The sequence below is a fragment of the Camelus ferus genome, chromosome 13 (assembly GCF_009834535.1).
Source record: "Camelus ferus isolate YT-003-E chromosome 13, BCGSAC_Cfer_1.0, whole genome shotgun sequence".
Classification (NCBI taxonomy): domain Eukaryota; kingdom Metazoa; phylum Chordata; class Mammalia; order Artiodactyla; family Camelidae; genus Camelus; species Camelus ferus.
In genome coordinates this window covers 13,620,157-13,638,829 of record NC_045708.1, presented here as the reverse complement: position 1 = coordinate 13,638,829, position 18,673 = coordinate 13,620,157, and the positions used below count along the sequence as shown (strand labels likewise).

The window sequence follows — 18,673 nt, the reverse complement described above, 5'->3', positions numbered from 1 at the left end:
GTAAATGAAGGTTCTCCTTGAGTCCTTCCAGCCCAAATCCATGTCAGCCTGACGTGTTGCTCTCATAACCTCCCAGCATCCTTCTCGCACAAATGCCTGTCTGAATACCAGTGCTTTCAGCTGGGATGTCCCAGTAAGAGGGGCCTGAACACAGCCCTGCCCTGCCCTACAGAACTTACCAGCAGAGCATCACTCTGCCTGTCACCTGACCCTGATGGGAGAAGGGAGACACTTGGGCTGAGGTCTCTTCTCCATCATCTGGAAAATCACAATTGAAGAGAAATGGCATTAAAAGTGAAGCTCCACATTTCCTCTACATACCTATTTGAAGATGGATTTGGCGTGGGGATGGTACAGCTCAGTGGTAGAATGCCATGCTTAGCATGCACGAGGTGCTAGGTTCAATCCCCAGTACTTCCATTGAAAAAAATAAGAATAAAAATCAATTAATTAATTAAATAATTAAATTACCCCCCCAAAAGCAAAATAAAATAAAATAAAAATGGCTCTGATCAAAAAAATTTCATGAGCAAATTGGAAATTCGAGCCACATTCTTTGTTACATTGTCAAATTAGGCATAAGTCCATAGCAAACTTTTCTAAAACACTAGTACATTCAGAGTATTCTCATAAAGTTCAATTTTATCTTGAAAATATTCAACATGGGAGGTTTTTAAATATAGATGCCATTTATCATGCGGTTATTTGGGGATTTGTCAGTGTAAGGAAGTCAAAGGTCCTTTCTTGGAAAGGACTCTCCTTTGTTTTGGGACGTGTCCTTTCTTCCTGCAGCCTGGGTATTAGAACACCCTTTCTTTTATGACTTGATAAATGAGGTGGGCCTTATTTTTACCAAGGAAGGACATTAAAAAACCCATTTTTAATGTTTGCTCTGTGAAATCCCAGAGCCTCAGCATCCCCAGGTCAGCATCAACGCAGCTTTGGGATTCCCAATTTATACGCAGGAAATGCAAGAAACATAACAGTTTCTTTTTTCAAGAGATCAGAAATCAGAGGGGTTCAGTAATGAGCCTGAGGCCACACAGCTGGAGAAGCCAAGCTGGGATTGAATTCAGCCGTCTCTGGCCTGGAAGCCCAAGGTGGCATGACTGCCAATCATCTCCCCACCCCCTGGAGGAAGACTGAGTCTCAGCGCTGGGCTCAAGAGGATGCCCAAGGTTTAAGGAGATGAGCCCTGAAGAAGGTTTGGTACTCATCCCAGGAAAACTTCTAGTCACTAATCGCACCTTTGGCCCCTGAGAGAACGTGGCTAATGTTGGCTTTAGTGCCCTAATAGCAAAGAAGGAGGTGCAGACAGTCCCCCACAGCAGGGGAAATGCCTGTGTGGTTATTATTAGTCTTAAGAAGGAATTTTATTTAAAATCCAGATGATAGATGTATGGAGTCAATGTTGCTTCTACTTGAGCAAAACTTCTCTACAGGGTAGCAGTGATCCTCCGACTGAAGAGTTGAAAAGTGAATGCATCCCAAGAAAGTCTTCCTCGTAGAGAAGCAGGGCTGTCTTCAGGGGCGAGGAGACATATGGCTGGCCTGGAGCGAGGGGCGGGCTCTCGGCACCAGAGCAGCCGACCTTGCATCCGGCGGCCAGAGACCCTGACCTTACCAAGTCCGATGACCAGAGTCACTCCCATGGGACTCTCTGGAGGGTGAGGTGTGGCTGTGGGGCTCCTTCAAGCCCCGTGGACCATTGAAAAGGAAGGAGCTCACAGAACCCGGGAGTCTCTCTGAGGAACCCAGCAGCATAGGTGAGCTCTGTGCTGGAGAAGAAGGGAGTAAAATTCGTGGTCCAGGAGGAGCTCAGTGGACAACTAGATGCAGAGGAAGTTGGGGAAGTATTGGTAAAGAGAGCTGTAGCTCCTTCTGTTTCTCTTCAGGCAGTGGACGAGCTTCTGGTCACAGGCACAGAGCTCCATCTGGCAGTGGGACCCGAGTTCTGCAAACAGGACGCCAAATGGAAAATGAGGAAGGGAAGATGTGCTCCGTGACAGACTCCGGGCTTGCTTCAGGCTGGACTTGCTGCTAGCCTGAGCGGACGCCCCGGTCTGCATCCTGCTCTCAGTCTGATGGGGGAGTCACAGCTTCTACACGTTGGGGAGGGGCAGTGCATAATCGGATGGCAGAGGCACAGCTGCTGCCCAGGGTGAGGTTTCAGCCCAGGGAGACACAGCTCCTGCCTTCAGGGAGTCCCCAGCCAGATGGAGGACAAACATTCCCTCCCCTCCGGAGTCCCCAGTCTGATGGTGGAGACAGCCCCTGCTCTGGAGGGACTCCAGTTCTCATATAGGAGAGAGATGCTATTTTTAGACTTAGCTTTGAACTCAAGCGGACCTGAGCTTGAATCTTGATTACCTTTTTGCACTTGGTAAGCCTTTGAGTCTGTTTTCTCATCTGTAAAATGTGGACACTGAACCCACCGCACAGCAAGCAAAAGGACGTATGCGAGGTCTTGGCGCCAGGTACATGCTGAGTCTAAGATGCGTCAGCCCTTCCCCTGGGGGTCGGATCCAGCTACAATCCTACAATCTCCTGTCCCTCTGGCCCCCAGCTTCCCCCACAAGAGATAGACTGACTGACCTCAGAGCCAGCAGAGACCCAGCCTCTCCCAGTGGCCTAAACAGGAAGCCCCAGCCTTACCACAGGTGACCAGGCCCTGTCTGACTCTGTATCTGTACGACTGTGTCAAGACGTTGTAGCCTTTCCTCTCCAGCTCCGCATAGCAGACGTCATGCCACCAACAGCACCTGTCAATGCAAGCGACTTAGATCCCGAGTAGAAGGGGCCTGTCCCTTGAGCAGAGGCCACCAGGGCAGGTGAGTTCTGACCAAGAAAGAATCTAATAACACGGCTGAGTCCTTCTACTCTTCTACTCGGACTGCCTGCCGTGCGTACCAGCTCACTGGCCTCCTTCCTCCCGGACCTACAGTGAGACTACATTTCCCAGCCTCCCTTGCAGGTATGTGTGGTCACATGACTAGCTTGGTGGCCAGAGAAATGTACAGCACTTCTAGACCAACCCGTATAAAAACCTCCCACACTCTTTCACTCTCTCTTTCTCCATCTCAGCTGGATGGAGATGCTGTAGCCAAGGACTCTGAGGCCATAGGGAGAGCCACAAGATGGGAGAAACCTGGATCCTGGAATCAATACGTGATTCACATTGTTAAATGAGCGAAAACTAAATTTCTAGTATGAGAGGTGTGAACAACTGTTTTTTGGGTTTTTTTATTTGGATTTACAGAAAAATCGAGACGATTATATAGAATGCTCCCTTTTACCTCAAACCCAGTTTCTTCTATTGTCAACATTGTATATCAGCATGATATGTTTGTTGCAGCTAACAAACCAATATTGATACATTATTAAAAAATTGTTAATAACATTATTACTAAATAATAACATACCATTATTGATTCCTTAATTGTAAAAAGTCCATAGTTTATTTAGATTTTCTTAGTTTCTACCTAAATGTCCTTTTTCTTTCCTTTTTTTTTAAATTGAAGTATAGTTGATTCGGAACATTGTGCTAATTTCTGGTGTACAGCATAGTAAGTCACTTATACATATATATATTCCTTTTCATATTCTTTTTCATTGTCAGCTATTACAAGGTATTGAATATGGTTCCCTGTGCTATACAGTAGGACCTTGCTGTTCATCTATTTTATATGTAGTAGTTAGTATCTTCATATCCTGAACTCCCATTTTATCCCACCTACCCCCTTTCCCCCTCCCTCACCAACCGTAAGTTTATTTTCTATATCTATGAGTCTGTTTCTGTTTTGTAAATAAGTTCATTTGTATGTCTTTTTTTTTAGATTCTCCATTTAAGTGATATCATATGGTATTTTTCTTTCTCTTTCTAGCTTACCTCACTTAGCATGACAATCTCCACATCCATCCATGTTGCTGCAAATGGCATTATTTTATTCTTTTTTTATGGCTGAGTAGTATTCCTGTGTGTGTGTGTGTGTGTGTGTGTGTGTACCACAACCTCTTTATCCAGTCATCTGTTGATGGACATTTAGGTTGCTTCCATGTCTTGGCTGTTGTAAATAGTGCTGTTATGAACACTGGGATGCATGTATATTTTTGAATTAGAGTTTCCTCCAGATATATACCAGGAATGGGGATTATGGATCATATGGTAGGTCTATTTTCAGTTTTTTGAGGAATCTTCATACTGTTTTCCCTAATGGCTGCACCAAACATTTCCACCCACTGTGCAGGAAGGTTCTCTTTTCTCCAGACCTTCTCCAGCATTTATCGTTTGTGGTGAATGTCCTTTTTCTATTCTAGGACCCAGTGAAGGACACCATGTTACAGTTAGTTGTTCTGTTTCTTTAGGCTCCTCTTGGCTGTGGCAGTTTCTCATACTTTCCTTGTTTCTGATGACCTTAATAGTTTTGAGGCATGGTGGTCAAGTCTTTTGTAAGTTGCTGTACTATTGGGATTTCTCTGATGTCTTTCTTATGATAAGACAGGTTGTGCATTTATTTTCTTGCTCATGTTGTGCCAGCTTTGGCCATTGGGAACTTTTTCAGTTGGTTCCTCGAAGTATCCCCATCAATGTGGGCTTTGGTTTGGGTTGGTTTTATTGGAGCCCTTCCTAGCTTTGGGGCACTGTAAGAAGCTCCAGGCACCTCTTGTATGTTTCCTGCCCTTGCCCTAGAATCAGCCATTTCTCGAAGAAGGCTGGGTTCCTCTTTTTGGAGGATGGTATCAGAAACCAGATCTGGCACTAGGTGTTGCTTATTGCTTCTGAGGTATTGTTTCTCTTAGGACCTCTCAGCTGACAGAGCAAAAAAAAAAAAAAAAACTGTCTATATTAACCCGTGTATACACACGCATCTCTACATATTTCTCTATGTAACCATATTCATCTATATTAAGCTAAACAGAAGTTCATACTGAAGTCTCCAACTCTAATCCATCACCATATAGATCATTCTAGCTTCCTGTCCTTGTTTGTCTGGTCTGTAAACTCCCACTCCAGCAGTGAGAAGCTTGACTCCAACCACATGCCATCCATCTGTTTAAGTGCCTCTATTCTATTATACGCATCTAGCCATGTAAGAATTGTTCAACCCAGAAAGTTGCATTTTCCAAGAACCATCTCTCCCATCTCCCATGTCCTTCTAGAATGCTGACACCTCCCAATCAAGGGGTGGGAACTAGGCCCCCTCCCTCATAAAGCCTGTGTGACTACCTTGACCAAGAGGACAGTGGGAGTGACGCAGTAGAATTTATGGGGCTGAATCACAGAAATGCCGTACTCTTTCGTCTTACAGTTCTAGAATACTCATTCTTGGAAACCAAGAGTCACGGTGCTGTAGGGAAGTCCAGACAATCTTGGAGAGGCTGAAGTGAGAGGAACTGAGGTCTGCAGCCTCAGCTGAGCTCCCAGCCAGCAGGCAGTGACAGCTTGCCGGCCATAGAAGTGAGGATTCTAGAAGGCGGATGACCCAGCCTCGGTGGAGCTGCCCAAGCTGAAGCTGGGAGGAGCAGAGCCCAGCCACCCAACGAAGCCCTGCCCAAGTGGCAGGATCTTAGCAAGTTAAATGGTTGTCATCGCTTTAAGCTACTACATTCTGGGGTGGTTTGTCACGTAGTGAAAGATCAGCTGTTACATTAGGCCACTGAGATTTGGGGAGTTACTAGATGTATCTTGGGCAAGACAGTTAACCTCTTTGAGACTCATCGTTCATACAAAGGAACTGATTTACAAAACAGAAACAGACTCACAGGCATACAAACAAACTGATGGTTACCAAAGGGAGAAGAGGGTGGAGGAGGGATAAATTAAGAGTTTGGAATTAACAGACACATACTACTATATATAAAACAGATAAACAACAAGGTCTTACTATATAGCCCAGTGAACTATATTCAATATCCTATCATAAACTATAATGAAAAAGAATATATATGTATAACTGAATCACTTTGCTGTACACCAGAAACTAACACAACGCTGTAAATCAACTATACTTCAATAAAACATTTTTTGAAAATTTCAGACTTGACATCGAATTAAATGAGATATTGTGGGTGCTGAGCCTAGGGCACAAAAGGCAGTCGTGATAATTAGCTCACCAGTCAATAGCATCCACAGGGGTCCCTTTGCCCCCCCAGCCACAGTAACAGCCGTAGAAGCCAAAGCTCTCCAAGGCAGGCTTCCCAGTCACATCCTCAATCATTGAACTCAGGTCCAGCAAGCTCCCTGGGACAGCAGGCACACCTGAAAGACAGCCAGTGTCCCCAGATGAAACCCAGGCGCACCTGCTCCAGACTCCCGTTCCTAGGATGCTTCTGCCCTTCCTTTCACCCTGGGGCTCAGAGGGACCAAGGTGTCTCTTTTTCATTCTCCCCATTAGTGGGTTAGGAATGAGAAAGCTGAGGGCCAAAAGTATAGAGAGGTGGGTTGGAAGTTTGGATGTGGAGAATGAGCAACCGGGTTCAAATCCCGGTGCTGCCACTGATTCACTGTATGGTGTTGGCTAGCTCACTTGATCTCACAGAGCCTCAGTTTCCTCATCTGCAGAATGGGGGCGCCTAAAGTGACCACTGACCTCTTGGAGTTGTCATGGGGGTTGAAATAAGGTACAGTTTGTAAACTTTGAGCACAGTAGCAGACACATAGTAAGTGACCAAGAAATATTAGAGATAATTAATGGGGTATCTGTGTGAAGCAGGCAGATAGGCTCTTCCTGTCTCTCCTGGTGATACACTCTCCTCTCCCCAAAACTAACCCTGTTTGGAACAGAAGGCACAGAATCTTAGAGAAGTAAAGCCAGCTCCCTCATCTTACAGTTGAGATGCTGTGACAGGGAGGGGAAGGTGCGCCTTTCCCAGGGTTTCACATGCAGCCAGAAGCCCTCCCTGCACCGGGTCTCCAGGGGACCTGGCCAGACACCAAAAATTAGGACAGCCTGTCAGGGGTGGTGTACATGGTTACGGGGCTGCAGGGGAGGCCTGGAGCCCGGCTCCCCTGATGCTGCGTAGTTGGCTCCAGGTGGGAGGTGACAGCAGGCAGGGTGTGTAGAAAACCTGAACAGCCTTGAGCAGAGACTATTTATATAAGGGTCTTGTTTTAGTTTAGCTTTATTTTGTTTTGCGTCTAAGTGAAAAACCCACTTCCCACATCTGCAAGCCCCATGTCCTGCACACAGCACAGCCTTCACGTATCACCTCTAAGCATCCTGCCACAGCCCAGCCCGTCCACCTTTATCCTGTGTCACAGATGAAGAAAGAGAGGCTGGGAGAGGTGTAGGCTCTTGCTGAAATTTACATGGTGAGTGCAGAGCCAAGATTCAAAGTCAAGTCTCCCAGGCTGGTCTCCTTCGCCCGACCCTGTTGTTTCAAGGGTTGGAAGGGCACCAGTTCAGAGGTCTTGGGGCAAGCACTTACTACAAGCCAGGAACCAGGCCAGTATGAGAACGCCCTTCATCTCCAGGATTCTGGAAAAGAAAACACATCCCATGGCATGCCGATCTGGTGGGGCCATCATGGCCTGTTCAGACCCACCCCTGGCTCCCCACCAGGCCCCACCCTCTCGTGCCGGGCAATAAACTGAGATCTGCAGTTGGAAAAGACAAGGCAAAAACCTCAAGGAGCAGACCCAAGGGGTCCCTGAGGGGAGAGGGGCATCCTTCGGGGCATTGTCTCCAGTAGAGATGGGAGAGAACTTTCCCACCACAGAAGCCCCCAACACAATTGCTCCATCCTCCAAAAAAAAAAAACAAAACTTTTTCAATTCTATTTTACAACTGCTTTGGTATAAAAACAACACAATCCAGGCTGGATTCATTCTCATACATTCATTATATCATATTCATTTTTTTCTCCTGGCTTTCAAAGAATTTAAGATCAAAACATTTTCACGGGCTCCAGGCACTAGGTATCCCTAAAAAATAAGTCAGTCCCGCGTGCTCACAACAGCTCTGCAGGGTAGGTATCACTGTTCCACAGGAGAGAGAAATTTGCACCCTAAAATGTGTCTCTTTGGCATAAGGATTAACCTAGGCTGATTATTTTTAAGAAACTGAAGATTTGAGGAGTCTTTCTTTTTACCTCCACCTTAACTGGCTAAAGAATGTAGATAAAGGGTCTGTTCCTGGAATAGAGCTATTACCAGAAAATACCTGCTGGGAATACGAGAACAGGTGTGGTGGGGGACACTAGGCAGGGCCTAGAGATCAGAGTCCACTCTGTGTCCCCTTGTCTCTTCCTGGCCCAGCAAACATTTGTTTACCAAATATTTGCTTTTCCGCCTCCATGTGAATTACTTTCCTCCCCTTTGAAATCCCAAACCGCTACTCCCAATATCCTTTTTGGTCTTTAGCCAAAGATGGCTAAAGTAAGGGTTGAGCCATTTTTGTGAGTTGCTCAGTTTTCCTGGTTTCTCCCATGTATACATGCTATTAAACTTTTGTTTGATTTTTTTCCTGTTAGTCCATCTCTTGTCGATATAAATCTTAGACCAACCAGAAGAATTTAGAAGGGTAGAGGCAAATTTCTCCCTGCCCTCAACAGTTCCCATTTAGCCAGTGGACAAATGGAGGTTCAGAGAGCTCAAGCAACTTGCCAGAAGTCACAAAGCCAGTAAAAAGTGGAGGCAGGGTTCAAACCCGGGACCTATGCAACCCTCACTGCATCACACAGCCTCTCTCCCCAGAGGGATGTGTTCTCCTTTGAGCTGAGGGGACTGGGTTCCTTCCCATGCTCTTCCCCATAGGCTGGAGGCCCCAGCTTCCCTCCCCAGAATCTGCCTTTGGCAAACACATGAATCACCAGCTTGGAGTCAAAAAATCTACACCCAAAAAGCAGGTGGAATTCCATGTGTCTTGGGCCAGTGATGGATTCTAACTTGGCCTCTTAGAGGTTCCTTACCAGTGGCTGCCTGCGTCCCTTCTCTCTGTGGGTCCCAAATTCCTTGTTCATCCAGAGCTGCTTAGCTGGCCTATGGTCTGCCAGGATTCTGCTCCAACACCCTGTGGTCTCCGGCCCCTGAGTTCAGTGGTCACTCTGCCAGAGCTCTGCCCTGGGGCCCCTGGCACCGCCCAAGACCTGGCCCCAAACACACAGCCTCCAACTCCCTGGAGTTCCTGGCTACTGGGCCGGCCTTTCCATGCCATCCTTCATCCAGCAGCTCCTCTGAGTTCCAAGAACATTCCTGAGGGTTCTGTCTACCCGCAGCTTCTGCTCTGAGGGCTCTAAACAGCCAAGGAAAATGGTCCTGTATCCTACCCTTCCGCACCAATCTTTCTTACTGCTTCCTGGAGTGTGACAGGCAGAAGACACCAGCAATCATGCACTGTGCATCTCTGACATACCAGACACTGTTCACTGTCTTCTTAAATCTACCAATGGCCCCTTAACAGGCAGGTATTGTTAAACCTGCCCTTTGACAGTCATTTGCTAACTGAGTGAATAACAGTTGTTGATTTCACAGATGCAGAAATTGAGTCTCAGAAAGGGAAGTGAGTTGCCCCAAGGATTCAGCCCAGGACTGTGAATCTCCTCCTTTGACTGATGCTACTCCACTACCTCTGAGCAGCCCCTGTGTACCAGCCATGTTGTGCACTTTCTATATTTTATGACTCTCTGACATCTTGGGGACCTTGCTGGGCTGGGAAGAGACAGCCTCTCCAGGACTGGCTAATTCCAGATAAAGCAAAAGCCTCCCCTGTGAACGTGCCTTTCAAATGCAAACCAACCAATCCTAAACTCACATGCCCAACCTCCTCCTCTGTATAGCTCTCACACTCCAAGCCAACATTCCCCCTGGCCTAAATCATCGCGAGGCCAGGCAGATAACAGAAAACCGGGCTCACCCCTGCAGCCTGGAGTCTGCTGAAGCTATTCAAGCTGGCTAGTCCTAGGCTGTCCCCTGCCCTGTCTTGCCTTCCCCACAGAAAACACAACACAGGCTCCTGACCATGCTTGCCCTCATTTATTTTGCCTCCTGATCAACCCTGGTGCTTCCCCATGAGGCCCTGCAAGGTGTGGTGTGTCCCCTTCTCTTGAAAACTGTAACAAACTGTCTTTTACACAGCATTCATCTCCTGATCTGTTGGCCTCACCAGACCTCAACAAAACCCAAATCCCAGGTGGCATTTAGAGCACCTCAGGACATGGCTGTTGACATGAGGAGCAGCACGAGGCCCCACGCAAAGAGGTCTGAAAGTGCACAAAAGGAGCTTCACGGGGGCTGTGGCAGAAGCATTGAAACAGCTGTTCTGGGAGCTAGGAAGGCGGACCATCAATGGAGCCCAAAGAAGGCTCCCAGAGGGATGTGGGTTGGCTATTTTTATCAAGCAAACAGCAGAGGGAAATGAGTGAGGCCACAAGATAATTGTGGAGTAGAGCAGTGGCTGCGGGAATGAGAAGTGGGGAGAGTGGAGACAGCCATCCAGACAGAAGCATTGAAATGTGGGGGCCAGGGAGTGGAGGGTCACTGAAGGGACAGGTCCTCCAAGTCCACATACAGCAGCCGACCCCCTGCTCCCAGGACCATCCTCCACCCCCCATTCCAGTTCACGTCTCCTGGCTCGAAAGGATGGACAGCACCAAGCTCCTTCTATACAGAAGGTGCTGCTAAGACCGCCTCCACATCTGGGGGTGGAGGGGAGGGGGCCCAGCTCTGTGTGTACCTTGCCCCCCACCTCCCCTCACGCCAGGCAAGGCAGCCCCCAGAATGAGATTCCTCACCAGTGACACCTTCTCTTCGTCCTCAGGGCTGGAGAACAGGCTGGGCGCGCCTGGTTTTAAAGGCCCCCTGCCTGCCTCCCACACCCCACCTGGACCAGCTCCAGGATTCTTGGGAACTCACACAGGAAGTCTTACTTCACCCCCTCAAGACCCCTGGGGATTTTTTTCCTCTCTTTTCTGTGTTCAAAAGTAGCTATTTTCGGAAGTGCATCAGGTGCCTGGGTGGCTTTCGGGAAAGACATTAAGGAGGATCTGGCCTGGGCCAGACAGGGTCAAGGTTCTTCTCCACTGATGGCTCCTCCCTGATGCACACCCCCCCCACTCTTCTGAGAAGATGTGGGTGTGAGCTCCTTCCTCTCCTCGCCCTTGGCTTCCTTCTCAGTGTCTCCCCCTTCACGGCAGCATCAGAGAGAAATTCCTCCCTGTGCCCTCATGAACCCTTATCTTTCCAGGACCTAATCACCGGGGCCCCCTCGGAATCCTGTGAATTCATTTCAAAACGGAAAGTGCTTATTGAGTATCTCCTCTGTCAGGCACTGCCAGGGCTCCACTGTGAGTAAGACAGCTTCCCTTCTGGTTGGGGACACAGATAGGAAAGGCATCAAATAAGTATGCAGTGTGTCCAGGGGCAGTAACTGCTGTGGGGGAAAAATCCTCTCTGCTCTGTATTTTCATTGCTCTTTATCAACCAATCTCTTCCTCTGCCTACAGGTATACACGAGCCTGGCCATCCTAGACCAAACAAAATCACGCCCAAAAAAGAAAAAGAAAAGAAAAAAGGAAAACATCCCTTGCCTCTGCCTACTTCTTTCCAGCTTTCTTTTTCCTCTAAAAGCCAAGTGTGGAGGCAGAGAAGCCTCCTCTTGTTCATCACCTGCTCTCTTCTGAACCCCTTGATGCCTGCCTTTGGCTGTGTCCTACATCAGCTCCCAGGGAGCCCCCAAAACCTGGCACTGCTCAGGCTTGGTCTTCACCCCCTCAGTTTCTTGGACACTCCATCCCACTGGCCACCTCCTCCTTCTCAAAACTCTTTCCCTCTGGCTTTTGAGTCTGCCGTCCGCCCTCCCGTGGCTCACCCTCCATCTCTCTTGGCCCCGAATGCAGGTGTTTTCAAGGGACCTGTTCCTCACTCTCTTCCCCTCTCTAGGGGTGAGTTGTCCGTGTTCAGGGATTTAGGTCTTATTTCCATGCAGATTGTCCTGGAGATATCCTTGGCAGAACAGTGTCTGGCACTAACCCTCACTCAGCAATAACACTGAGTGGAGAATAAATGATTGAATACCCGGATGAGGAGAAAGCACAGTGTCAGGTCAAAGAACCTGAGATTCAAGTCAGACCGACTCTGACTATTCATGACACCTGACCTCATCAGGTCTCAGTTTTACCATCTGTAAAGCAGGACGGTAATCGAACCAGCTTCATTTCGTAATCATGATTATTCAATGAGATGGCCGGCAGAGGGGCTCAGCGCTGTGCCTGGCACCTGGCAGGGGTTCACTGCATCATAGCTACTATAAATATCATTGCTATTATGTCTTTCCACCAAATGGAGAGCCCCACGAGGGTAGGCACTGGGTCTGCTTCATTTCTGCACAACCCACACCTGGCACATAGTAAATGTTCAGGTAGGTTTGTTGAATGAATACATAACTCCTCCAGCTTTAGCTTCATTCTCGCTGCATTCCTCCAGCCCACACTTCAAATATAATTATTAAATATAATTTTATAATTATATAAATTATATAATTTATATTCACTAATATGTATAAATATAAATTATAATTTATGATTTTATATACTTTATATAATTTTATATAATATAGTTATATATAAATTATACAATTATATTTAATTATATAAATAAAATATATAATAAATATATTTTTAATGTATAGACTTTAATATATATTTAAATAAATATAACAATTAAAATTCAAATACCTGCCTGATGTTTTAGCTTGATGTCTCACAAGAACCCCAGAACTAAACTCACTGTCTCCCCTACAACCCAGCCCCTCGCAGCTCCCTTGTCTTTGGTGAAGGATCCAATCATTCACACATCAGCAGTTGAAGCACCCCAACCACTTCCAACCCCAGCAGAGTGGAGACTCTTGAGGGTAAGATTTTCCTCTAGTTCCTTTCTGACCCTAGCACCTAGAACAACATCTAACCTGTGGGAGGTCCACCAGAAATATCTGTGAAATGAATTAAAATCCCATAAGCATGCTTGTTCTTTGGCACTTGCTGTGGCTGTCTCGTGCAGGCTCGTCCCAGGGCTGAAGCCCTGCTGAGGGCAGCCGTTGCCACCTGGATGTTCTCTCGCCCTGAGACCCTGGGCGGCTGAAACTCCCTTGGCCTTATCAAACCATCTGATGCCCCCCAGGCTGGCACCTAGAACAGGATAGCCTAGGGCTCACTGGCAGAGAGCCTACACTGAGTCTTCCTCCTCCAGGAAGTTTTCCCTGATTGCTCTTTCCACAGGAAGCACGCCTGTCTCTGGAATGTTATAGAACTCATCACACATACTGCACACTCTGGCCTTTCCTGTTGAAGGAGATTATGAGGCCGATAGCTCAGGAAGGAAGGAGAGAGGAACTCAGTATTCAGTGAACATCCATGGTTGCCACAAGCAAAAGGCAACTTCAGCATTTATGACCTCAGTGCTCACAAAATCTCATGGGGCGCTATGATCCCATTCTGTAAGTAAGGAAACTTACTTACTTACTTCCGTAAGTAAGTAAGGGGCAGATGTTAGGCAATTTGCCCAAGGCCACACAGCTAGTAAAAGGTGAACCCAGACTCTTAAGCCTGACCTGTCATCCAAGTTCATGTTCTTTCCACTACACACAGAGGTAGAGATCCAATAAAGACACAATGATTGGGATTTTCCCAGGACATCTGACCAGAGGGTCACATGATTTCCTTATACATAAGATAGAGAAGTGGAAACTGAGTTAGAGTTACAGCTAATGTAACTGATGAGTCAACCTCATCATTGGTTATAAGCTTTCACCCTAGGGCAATACACGGCCCTTGGAAATTCTTTCTTTGTCCTCCAGATTGCCTTTAAAAAATGGATTTAGTAGCTAATGTATAAACGTTAAGAGATCTCAGGAAGAAATCCAAATTTCCAGCTTCTCTTTAAAAAATCTCGCAATCCTGGCTCTGAATTCCTGTTTGATGAGCTACACCCATAGACCGGATGTGTGTTTAGCTTTGTTCTAATCTCCCTCACTCCTGCAGTCTTATGCCCACCCTGCCTCACTGGGGCTCCCTGCTTGCAGGGCTCTCCAGTAGCCTGCCATAGAACCCAGTCTTGAGTTCGAGCCTCTCAACCTGTTCATCAGGAACAGGACAGTGAGATTTCTGTCTTGAAGCAGAAATCCTCTTTTCTGCAAACTTGTGTTTTAAGTGCCAAGCTCAGAATCTAGTACATTGTAGTTGCTCAGTAAATATTGTATCAGCACGTGAATGGAACCCATTCCAGGATGAAGCGGTCTCTGAGAGCTTTCTGGAAGAGGAGCCACCTGGACTGAATTTTTAAAAGCGAATTGAAGAAATTGGAACCCTTGTGCACTGTTCGTGGGACTGTAAAATGGTATAGTTGCCTTGGATACAGCATAGCAGTTCCTCGAAACATTAGGAATAGAATTAACATATGACCCAGCAATTTCCCTTCTGGATGTTTGCCCAAAAGAATTGGAAGGAGGGTCTCAAAGGGGTTGTACAACCAAATTGACAGCAGCATTCTTCACAAAAGCTAAAACATGGCAGCAACCCAAGCGTCCACTGATGGGTGAACGGAGAAGTAAAATGTGGTGCATACACACAATGGAATATTATTCAGCCTTAAATAGGAAGTAAATTCTGAAATAAACCAGTCACAAATAGACAAATATTGTATGATTCCTCTTACATGAGGTACTTAGAGCAATCAACATCATAAAAACAGAAAGTAGAATGGTGGTTGCCAGGGGCTGGGGTGCGGGAGATGGGGAGTTAATATTTAACAGGCAGAGAGTTTCAGTTTTTCAAGATGAAAAGAGTAATGAAAGTTGATGGTGGTGATGGTTGCACATTATAAATGTATTTAATGCCACTGGACTACATACTTCAATTGGTTAAGATGGTCAATTTTAGGTTATGTGTATTTTATTATAGTAAAAATATTTTTTTAAAGAGAAAGAGTGGATTTTAGAGTTCACCAACACAAGAATGCAAGGAAGGGCATTCCAGGTAGAAGGAACTGCCTGTGTAGGACTCGTGGGCATGCATTATAATGGCCCATTCCAGGGACTGCAAACAGATAGGGTAGCTGAGGGTGTAGACAGTAGTATTCTAGTGGAACTGTGCCGGGCAGGTATCAGGGAAGGCATCTGGAAGAGGTGGCACCTCCTCTTAGGCCCCGGGAAGGAGCACAAATGTTCTACTAAGTGCCATAGGCATGCTAGTGGCCTATTCTCATCTCCCCCAACCTAACAGGCAGATCTGACCGTGATCTTTTTTTTTTAATGGTGGTACTGGGGATTGAACCCAGGACCTTGTGCATGCTAAGCACGAGGTCTACTACTAAGCTATAGCCACCCTCCAATGTCCTCTTGATTTAGCTTTGCGTTTGTTTCCTGGGTGCCTCACTGGAGCTCTGCCCACAGGAATTGCTCAGGAAATGATCGCTGGGCTGGACTGGGATTGAAGACAAGTGGAATGTCCTAGAATTGTGAGTATCTCAGGATTACAAGCTCTGAACCTTGAATCTTGGCTCTTGGATCTTGCCGGTCAGAGCAATGGGCTGGTCTAGGGTTTCTCTCTCCTCCAAAAAAAAGAGGTGACGTTACAGTATGGGAGAACAAGTAGGCTTTTACCAGGTGAAAAAGAGAGTGAAGAACATTCCAGAAGGAGGGAGCAATAGCAACAGAGACAGAAAGGAAGACTAGTTCAGGGAATGTTTCTTGAGAATAAACAGTTTGATTTTTCCTAAAGATAAAGCAAAACATGTACTTGCTGTCAAGTAGGTGTTTGCATTTGCATTTTTAGCAAAAGTTTTGGTGAAAGTTAGAGTTGAGCCTGTCATTTAAGTACAAAGGGACTGAGACCAAGACAGGGCTGGCTGTGTGCATCTACAGAGCCAGCTGCCAGCCTACAGAATGGCTGAAATCCTGTGAGGCTGCTGCTCCCTCTGGACTTGGGTAGTTCATCCACCCAATCGTTCTGTTACTCCGCAAATACGTATGGACCACCAAATACATACTCGGCTTTGTGCTAGTGACTAACAGGATGAAGAGCAAGAATGACAATTTCCCTGCTCTCCATTGGAAGGAGGAGGAGACAGATGCCATAAACAAGGAAAGAAACCCATTAAAGAGAGTTAAAGATGATAGTCAGTGCTGTGCAGGTGGGGGAGGGAAACAGAATGATAGGGAATCAAGGGGAGGAGAAGGAGCTACCTTGGCTAGATGGTCAGGGAGGGCCTCCTGGAAGAGGTGGCATTTACGATGAGATCTGGAGGATGAGGAATCAAGAGTAACAGATCTTGCCAAGTATTGGTATTCTAGGCAGGGGAGCAGTCCTGGAACAGGAGCACGCCTGTGAGTTGGAGAAACAATAAGGAAATTAGGTCTACCTTTGCCAAAAAGCTTTCTTTTGAACCTTGCCCCCAGCTGGGTAAGTTCCCCTTCTTTGTTTTCTCCCAGCACCCTGTGAGTGCCCTCATCATAGCATCAATAACATTATATTACAATATCTCCTCCCCGGACTGTGAGCAACTTGCGGCTTTCATTTTGACATTCCAGTGCCCAGTGTAGGGCTTAATACATATCTAATGACTTCCTACCTGAATCAATCAATGAATGATCAAATTGGGCTATGAGTCCCTGAGGATGTTTCATTCATCTCTACCCCTGGCAGCACCTAGTATATGATATGGCACAGATTGGGCCTTAGGGGAAAAAAAAGTTTGTCAAATGACTAATAGAAATAGCTAATGCTTATTAAGCACAGACACCATGCTAACTTCTTTATGTGGCTTATCCCATTTTATCCTTAATGTGATCCCATGAGGGAAGCATCACTGTCAGATGCAGTCTGCAGATTAGGACAGCGAGGCTCAAATTTGGGAAAAGAAAAGGCCCGCACAGCTGGTAAGTGGCAAGGCTCTAAGTTGAACCTGATCAGTTTGACTCCCAAGGCCATGTCTACTCAGCCCAAAGCTAAACTGCCTTCCAGAAATGGGGGCCTGGTGTAAGCAGCTCTTTGCAGGAGACTGCCCTCAGCAGGAAACCCCTTTCGTCTTGTCACTAACTTTAAAGCAAACACTCCCATGCTGTATACATCCCTGGCCCAAGCTCATCCTTCAAATCGTGATCACACAATATCTTGCTTAGTCTGTCGGTTCTTTTCATAGATGAAAGAAGTCGAAATGGAGAATCAGTAATTAACAGATGACCAGATCTCTTCCCTAGCTTCCCCATCAATAATCTTTCCAACAAACTGTACGAACGAGAGAGAATCCAAACAAAAGATCACGAGAAGTCGACAAGCCTGCAGGCCGTGGGGGATGGCGGCAACTTTGACCCTCATCTGAATGATTAACTGAGATCACTTCCCCTCTTCTCTTTAAAACTTTCGTGGCTGAGCAGAATCCGCAGAGTTGGCTTTTCCACCATCTCCCCAGATTGCCAGCATTCTGATTAAAAGCAACTTTCCTTTCTGGTGTTGAGTTTTGAGCTGCCTGTGAGCAAACCTGAGTTCCCCAACACTAGGAGTGGAGGGGGAGGAGGGCCAGGGAGAGACAGAGGAAAGGAGGATGACCTCCTTCTAGACGCCTGCAATGGCATCTTCCCCAGCTCTGTCTCTTTCCACATGGACCAAAGTGTCTGGCACACAGAGGATGTTCAGTGCAAGTTAAGGAATGTTAAATAGATGTTGACGATTCCTCATCCCAAAGAAGAATATTTTCGTGTGGTTCAAGTTAAAAAGTAATGCTGGCAAGGCCTCAGATTAACATGATCCCAAGTCCCAGCTCAAACCCTATTGACAACCTCTGCCCAGGTTTGCCCCCAATCTTGGGAATGATCTTCTGGGTAACCACCATCTTCCCTTTACATGTGGCCTTGGCTCATTAAGAATGACACAGCTCACAAGGTTTGATGTTTTCTGGGTAAAGAACCCCACAGCCCAGGGGATCTCCTCTGAAATGTTCTGTGCCTTGCCCACCCCTCCCAGAGACCCCTCTTTGGTTCCCCAGACCCCACAGTCTCCAGCCTCTCCCACTCCAGCTGCTTCCTGCAGCCCCCATGCCCGTAACTGACCTCTCTGGCCTGGCTTCAGCTCCTGCTCCCGTGAGCAGCCTCACCAGGCAGGGCCGGAAGCCCCAGGCCCTGCTGGCCTCCAGCCGCAACACTGGCGTCCATGGGCTGTGGATGCCAACAGATTCTAGGCTTCTAGAATCTTAAAGCCGAGGACAGTGAGCAGTGAAGACAGACCTGGGGGTGGTGAGGAGACACTTCTGCCTGGACCAAGCCAGGCATTACCCTGCTCAGGCCCCAGCTGCCCTGGCAGATGCAGGGAGTCCAGCAAAAGCCCAGAGCCTGGGGCCAGCTCTCCTGCCAAAGGAGCCTTGGGCAGTCACCCAGAGGATTCCAGCGGGGGTGGATTTGAGACCTGAATTATCCAGGTCACAGCCTTATCTGGCTTCTCGGGCTTCGCTAATCCCCTCAGCCTAGAGTGCTCACCCTCCCCTCGGCCCTAAGCCCAGAACTTTCTTAAGGCCCTGACAGTCTGCTGAGTATCTTGACTGTTTTAGCGCCTGGGTCCTCAGTCTTGACAGAGGCAGGAGTCTGAGCGCAGCGCCTGGGGATGGGATGCCCAGAAGACAGGGCGGGTGGAAAGCCGTCCAAGTGCGAGGTATTGGAGCTGCCAGGGAAGCAAATGCAGTGAGTTCTGA

At 47.2% G+C, this 18,673-nt stretch overlaps 1 protein-coding gene across 3 annotated transcripts; it reads right to left on the bottom strand.

Moving 5' to 3' along the window:
• Nucleotides 1-1,360: 1,360 nt before the first annotated feature.
• On the bottom strand, nt 1,361-18,232 carry PLA2G5 (phospholipase A2 group V). Of its 3 annotated transcripts, XM_032494774.1 has the most exons (6): nt 18,039-18,232; nt 16,176-16,314; nt 7,429-7,478; nt 6,115-6,259; nt 2,656-2,762; nt 1,361-1,954 (listed from the first exon to the last, which is right to left on the bottom strand). In XM_032494774.1, exons 3-6 carry the CDS (start codon nt 7,466-7,468, stop codon nt 1,830-1,832), a joined length of 417 nt encoding a protein of 138 aa, XP_032350665.1. In that variant the 5' UTR covers nt 7,469-7,478; nt 16,176-16,314; nt 18,039-18,232; the 3' UTR covers nt 1,361-1,829. The 3 variants fall into 3 exon arrangements, with proteins under 3 accessions (XP_032350665.1, XP_006188390.1, XP_032350664.1); XM_006188328.3 differs by lacking the exons at nt 16,176-16,314; nt 18,039-18,232 and adding an exon at nt 10,732-10,759; XM_032494773.1 differs by lacking the exons at nt 16,176-16,314; nt 18,039-18,232 and adding an exon at nt 8,911-9,121.
• Between the last annotated feature and the right edge of the window lie 441 nt (nt 18,233-18,673).

What these genes read in the sequence shown, in the direction of transcription:
- PLA2G5 (XM_032494774.1), bottom strand. Translation starts at nt 7,468, where the DNA reads ATGAAGGGCGTTCTCATACTGGCCTGGTTCCTGGCTTGTA. An exon ending in GGCCTGGTTCCTGGCTTGTA is followed by an intron (nt 6,260 to 7,428) that starts GTAAGTGCTTGC and finishes GCTGTCTTTCAG; the next exon opens with GTGTGCCTGCTGTCCCAGGG. An exon ending in ACAGGGCCTGGTCACCTGTG is followed by an intron (nt 1,955 to 2,655) that starts GTAAGGCTGGGG and finishes TCCTGTTTGCAG; the next exon opens with AACTCGGGTCCCACTGCCAG.